Source organism: Rhinolophus ferrumequinum, chromosome 11, assembly GCF_004115265.2.
Source record: "Rhinolophus ferrumequinum isolate MPI-CBG mRhiFer1 chromosome 11, mRhiFer1_v1.p, whole genome shotgun sequence".
Taxonomy (NCBI): Eukaryota; Metazoa; Chordata; class Mammalia; order Chiroptera; family Rhinolophidae; genus Rhinolophus; species Rhinolophus ferrumequinum.
The window spans coordinates 10,633,771-10,640,309 of NC_046294.1; the positions used below are offsets into that span (position 1 = coordinate 10,633,771).

The following is a 6,539-nucleotide window of genomic DNA, read 5'->3' on the forward strand; positions in this document are numbered from 1 at the left end:
CAATGTTAAACCCTCAAAGCCAGTAGAGATTGGCCCTGATACGGCTGCAACTGGAAAAATCAGTTCTTACATAATGAGAATAAACTGCTCCTTGTGTTGGATCCCTGAGGTTCTGCCTTTGTCTAAACTTAATCACAAGAATGTGACTCTGACACGTCTAGTTCTGCGTAAGATAAAGCCCTTTAGGCCATTATGGGAAATCTTCTCAAGGAGATATTTTTTCCTTCACTGGCAGTAATAGTGGGCCAGTGGGTGGTGACAGCGTGTGATTGTAAGCGGAGTGTTTGCTTGGTTTGGCTTCTTGTCTGACTTCATCTTAGCCAACCAGAGAAATCTGGTGCACGGTCTCTGCAGCAAGAGCCACCTGGGCTCAAGTCCTGGCTTTGTCATTGTGATTTGGGTGGGTAAGAGACCTCATTGAGTCTCCACTTCTTCATCTATAGAATGGGGATCATAATACCCACCTCACAGGGACGTCATGAGGATTAGGTGAATTAACACACGCAAAGTCTCAGTATACACGGCTGGTGAAATGCTATGTTTAGTATGCTGAGTAAACTTACCACTGGAGGCTCATCCGTAAATGTGTTGAACCAAATGGTAGTTGAGCTATCCATGCTGACTGGGTTAAAGAGAGAGGAAATGATCACCAGAGAACACCAACTCAGTATTGTTACTAGAGAGACTGAGGAGATCCAACCTTGTTATGAAAGCCTTCCACAGGGACCCCACGTAAATAATAGACTACGGTTTACACAGAAGGATAGAAAGTACCAAAGCCCCCAGGTCAGGTCTATTTGTCAGAAAGAAATAGGTTCCATGTTCACAAAACTACCGTTCATAATTCAGATAACATCCACTAGCTTCTGTTCCATCTTTCTGTTATTTTCAGTCCATCTAATTTAGCAAATATTGATGGAAAATTGGCAGAGTTTTAGGATACTTGAGAGAAAAGAATATAATCTAGAGCCAGTGGAGAAGAATTGAAGTCTAATAATAATATAGGAGTGATGGGGACCATCTAAAGACAGTATGAGAAACTGATAGTTTCTCTCTAACAAGCTCGTAGAAACCTGCATGGAGGTGACATTTATGTTTGGGGCACATGGCAATGGAGAGAAAGGGAGCTCTGGCTTTAGGGGACCATTTAAATATATAAATGTTGCTTATATGTGGGAAGTTTTGATGTAGGGTATTTTCTTTGTGAGTGAGTGCTGAGATCTTGTCTTATGAAACCGAAGAATGGAAGCATGGACCAAGGAGAGGCAAGGAGTTATAAAAGAGGACAGTCTATTAAAAGTAAAAAGTAAAGAGTTGGAGCTCTCAGAACAAGAGGAGGTCCCGACCAGGTTGTCCAGTGACTGAGGTAAAAGTTCTTACTTGTATACCTTCCCTTGCCTGCATGGAGAAGGGTGCTGGTGCCTTCTAATGGAATTCTTCTATCAGGTTTACCCTGTTTGCCCACCCTAAAGGGATGAATGAACCATCCCTATCTATCAGATCCTAAAGGGATTAACGAACCCACACCTATCAGGTCTGCTCCTTTGTCCTGCCAAAAGGGATTTATGAGATAATTTATTAAACTTCTTATATCTTTGTCCTGGAGTGAAGGAGACATTCCAGAACGTGGAGTTTCAGGATATGGCTGCCTTTTGTTAATTCCACCAGGAACCTTCCTGTCCGCCTGCCTAACAACATGTTAAATAACCTGTCTCAGTTTGGCTGGGAAGAAAGGATGCCGACATGAAGGTGTTGAAAGACATAGAAAAAACTCATTGCGATAAAATTTTTATTTTTGATAAATCTAAGTAAGTGTATGTAGGTATTCATGGTACCATTCTTTCAACTTTTTTGAAAGTTTAAAATATTTTCTGTCTAGTTTTACCTTTAATATAAGAAATACCTCTGTAGTTTTCAGTTTGAGGCGCACCATCTACTGGAAAGAAGCTTGAGAAAAGTGTCTTCTGTGTGTAATTCAAGGGGTCCCAGAAAACAAAAACTGCCTTTTCCCCAATTCCAAACTGAACTCATTTCTGTCTGTCATTTCACAATATTCTCTTTGTTAATAGTTCTCAGCTGTACTGTTTGTCACCAAAAATTACCCCTGGAATGCAACATCTTGTGTATATACTCATATTACATTATTTTTACTCAAAATGTATTTATGAATATTGATGATTATATTTAGATTTCAATTTTTCTCACTCTCAGGCGTAGACACCCAGAACCCACAGGCATACACTTACGCAGAGTTATGTTTCTTATCTAAAATCTGCAGCCTTTTTTCAAGGACTCCAACGATTTAAATAATGTTTACATGAACTTGCGATTCATTCAGCTTCAGAAAATTCTGTTAACTAGCCCTTTGAAGGCCAGTGATTTCTGTGGCTTCTCTTCTGTCTTTATGTGGAAAAGCGTAGACTCAGAGAATAACATTTTTTTGGTTCTTCCATGATGATTCATAGTTCTCCATCATATGTACCTGTTCCTTAATCCCAGAACTAGTGTGAAAATTATCAGAGGGCATGTAGTTGGATGTGGCTGTGGAAAAACTTTGCTGATGGTGAGGTGGTTTCAGTGGGAGTAATTAAGATGTCACTCAGGCACAAGTGCTTAGGAACACACATTTTGTTTAGGGTCTAAAATTTTCTAGCAGTGACAAAGAATCTCTCCTTAACCAAACTCTATGTATTCTCCCCTGAACTTTTCAACTAGACTTCAACTTTTGGACCTCTATGTTTGTCTCTGCACTGTCCAATTTTAGCAAAAATCCTGCTAAGTCAGTTTAGCCAGAGCCCCTCCCCCCTCCATATCTGGTCACCCTTGATATCTAATCAGGTTCCTCATCCTCCGCCATCCCTGGAGTGATATCTTATCACCCTGTCCTGCCTTCGGCAAAAATCCTGTTAGGTCGGTTTAGTCAGAATTGCCCCCTTACCCTGATATTTTCTCTTAGTGATTTTCCTCTTGGGAAATAAATGTCTATTCTTAGGGATTCTGGACAACTTCCTCAGGCAGTTTCACCCATGTGGGTGAAGTGTGATGCACAAGTATTGGAAGGAACCATTGTATCTGAAGGGGTTACATAGGCGAGAGTGAAGGAACGCTCAATGGCTGATGACTGAAGTGGATGACGGAGTTCTCCTGGGTGCACACATAGCCAGGAAATCCACCCTGGGTGCATCAGCAAATCCCACTTGCTCAACCTTGAAAGTTTTTCAAAATTCTCACCACCTCCACCATTACTACCCTAAATCATGTTTTTGTTATTTCTTTCATGGGACTATTGCAGTCGCCTCTTAATTGGTCTCCCTGTTTTTGTCTTTACCCCTCTTCAGCCAATTCATACCAGTAGCCCCTGCAATTCTGTGAAAACATGCACGATTTTCCTGCTCTTTGAAGCCCTCCAAGGGCATCTCATCTTACTTAATGTGAAAGTCAAAATCCTTACAGTGATCGAAACAGTCCTAATTACCTGGTCCCATGGCACCATGATCTCTTGGACCTCAACTACTTCCTCTCTCCTCCTTGCTGCTTCACATCTAATTAAGAAGTCCTCTTGGATGCTTCACATCTAATTACGAAGCTGTTTCTTGGATGCTCTGGGTACATCCCCTCCTCAGGGCCTCTGCAACGTCTGATGGGTGGACTGAGATTTGTACCATGACATTCACATTTTTCTACTTGTAAAAATTTAGATCTAGGATCTACCTCCAGGAATAGGCAGGAGGAGCTCCCCCAGGAGCTGTAAATAGTGAATAATAAGTAAGTAAATACAAGCCGAGTCAATATATTGAATAATGTTTTCCACTTCATTCCAACCTTTTTGAATGTATATGCATAGTCTGAAACATCTTCATAGGTTTCTGGCATTTTTAGGGAGTCATGTAATCAGAGAATAAAAACAACTCAATTGTTTTCTTAATCATACTCTCCAATGATTTGTGGAGCAGAAATGAGTGAGAGGCAATATTAACTCATTGAGTTTTTTAATTGGACAATTTTTGGGTGTGTTTTCTATGTTCTGCTTGCTGTGCCAGAGGCTGCGGATACAACAATAAGTCAGTTCATACCAGAATAATCCTACTGGAGGAGATAGGAAGAAAGAGAACAAGGAATCGGAAACAGGGTCCTGAGTGCTGTGCTGGAGCAAACTAAGCACAGGGCACTGAGGGGTGGGTGTGTGGCCAGCGGCCTGGAGTTCAGAGGAAGCTCAGGATGAGGAAGGATCTTGCACGAGGTCACAGAACTCACAATTGGTGAGGTCCATATTCTAACTCAAGCTGTGCTAACTTCAAGGCACCTGCTCTCAGCCACCGGAGTGTGGGCTTAGATGGAAAACTCTTCAGATTGTTACCCGAGGGAGGTGTCCAAGGAGAAACTTAAATTTGGAATTGTTTACTACATTAAGATGTGATTAGTTCATGAAAGACGTTATAGAATCCAAATGCCCAAGCTGCATTATTTTCCAATGTGTGCCTCAGCTCTCTTGCTGGTAACAGTGGAGCCATGTAGTGCGAATGTCTGAATATATATATATACACACATATTCTTTTTCTTAACTGAAAATTTTATTTGTACTGCAGGTTCCCATGCAGTTGAAAGAAATAACACAGAGATACCCCACCTTAATCCACTCCTCCAGTGATCATTTCACTATATATGTATATCAAAGCATCAAGTTGCACATCTTAAATATATTTCATTTTTGTCCATTATACCTCAGTAGAGCTGGAAAAAACCCACAATTCCAATGTGACAAAATGGTCTGAGTGTATTTCAATTTTGTTTTCTTTATTTCTTCCAAGTCTGTATTGGAAAAGCAATATCCATCTCCCTGGTTAACAATTTCTCTACTTTTGTAACATGCAACCCATCTTTTTACATTATTATTTCATGCTAATTATAATCTTTGAAAGTGATGTGTATCTTAGTGGAAATATAAACATTAACTAGAAAAATTTTAGTAAAATACAGTTTATTTGATGGACAAACATTTTCAAAGGTGGTGAGAAGGAGCGAGCTACCTGTCTATACCGTGTCAGAAGGCCTGAGTCTCCTCTTCAGCCTCCTCATGGCTGACTTCATCTCCTTGTTCCTCAGAGTGTAGATCAAAGGGTTCAGCAGCGGGGAGATGACAGTGAAGGTGACAGAGATGGCCTTATCCGTGGGGAGGGCAGTGAAGGGCCGGGCGTAGACATAGATGCAGGGCACAAAATGCAGGGTCACCACAGTGATGTGGGAGGTGCAGGTGGAGATGGCCTTCCTCCTGCCCTCCCCTGCCTGAGACCTTACCACTACTAATATGACCGTATAGGACACCAGGAGGAAGAAGAACCACAGTGTGCTCAGCAGTCCATTATTGGAAATCATCAGCAGCTCAAGCATAAAAAGGTCAGTACAGGCGAGTTTGAGGACTTGGGGGACATCACAGTAGAAAGTGTCAAGAACACTGGGTCCACAGAAGGGGAGTGGGAGCAATAGGGAAATCTGCACGATGGAGTGGACAAAACCCCCCACCCAGGCAGCCACTATTAACGCAAGGCAACGGCCTGGACTCATGATGGTCATATAGTGCAGGGGCTTGGAGATGGCCACATAGCGATCTAATGCCATCACCGACAAAGAAAACACATCCACCCCTCCCACAAGGTGGAAGAAAAACATCTGGGCAAAGCAGCCATTGAAGGAGATGGCCTTTCTCTGTGACAGAAGGTCCACCAGAACTTTGGGAGCTGTGATGGAGGAAAAGCAGATATCGGCAATGGATAAATTACGGAGCAAAAAATACATGGGGGTGTGAAGGCGAGACTCACAGGTCACAGTGACCGCGATGAGGAGGTTTCCCATCAGAGTTGTCACATACACCGAAAGCAGGAAAAGAAATAAGACCAAGCTCAGTTCTTGATTCTGGGTTAGGCCAAGGAAAATAAATTCTCTTACTCTGGTGCAGTTTTTTAGCTCCATTGAATCATCTTCTTTTTCAAGTTTTTGTTTCAAGCTACTTCATAGGAAAGTACTTGGCTATTTACTTGGTTTCCTTCCTAAGCACTAAGCACGCAATTCAGAGTGTTTCCCACATGGCTGTAGTGTTTGCAATTTGTTGAGTTGTCCAAATTTTTAAGGTTGTAAACAATTTGGTGATCACATCAAATTATCACATACAAAGTCATTCAATAATTCTTTTCCTATAAAACTGGTTTTGGAGAGAAAAAGCATTTGTGTTAAGTAACGATATTTACATAGCATATTTTAATTAATGTATTTTAGTTTTAAATTTGTATTGTTTTTTTATTCCACAGATATTTGAATGTCAGGAGCATTCAGTACAAAGACAAGTAAGACATGGTTCAGCCAGTGTAGACTTCCAGTCCACAGTTTAATATTCAGATTAGTGGATCTTCTGGTGACTTCAAGAGGGTGTTGTCTTGCTAAAAAAAAGAAAGCATGTTGTTTTGTTTCTTGTTTCAGGGTTGCCATGGCATGAGTCAGTTTTCTTGCTCCTGGCTGTTTAATGTTGAATTTCTGAAAATTGCAGC

The 6,539-nt window shown here is 41.3% G+C and overlaps 1 protein-coding gene across 2 annotated transcripts; it reads right to left on the bottom strand.

The window, feature by feature from the left end:
• Nucleotides 1-3,283: 3,283 nt before the first annotated feature.
• LOC117030861 (olfactory receptor 4D10) lies at nt 3,284-6,018 on the bottom strand. 2 transcript variants are annotated; one of them, XM_033121104.1, is made up of 2 exons: nt 5,038-6,018; nt 3,284-3,322 (listed from the first exon to the last, which is right to left on the bottom strand). In XM_033121104.1, exons 1-2 carry the CDS (start codon nt 5,965-5,967, stop codon nt 3,284-3,286), a joined length of 969 nt encoding a protein of 322 aa, XP_032976995.1. In that variant the 5' UTR covers nt 5,968-6,018. The 2 variants fall into 2 exon arrangements, with proteins under 2 accessions (XP_032976995.1, XP_032976996.1); XM_033121105.1 differs by lacking the exon at nt 3,284-3,322 and having other exon boundaries at nt 5,013-6,018.
• Nucleotides 6,019-6,539: the final 521 nt, after the last annotated feature.

What these genes read in the sequence shown, in the direction of transcription:
- LOC117030861 (XM_033121104.1), bottom strand. Translation starts at nt 5,967, where the DNA reads ATGGAGCTAAAAAACTGCACCAGAGTAAGAGAATTTATTTTCCTTGGC. An exon ending in GACTCAGGCCTTCTGACACG is followed by an intron (nt 3,323 to 5,037) that starts GTATAGACAGGT and finishes AGAGGGGTAAAG; the next exon opens with ACAAAAACAGGGAGACCAAT.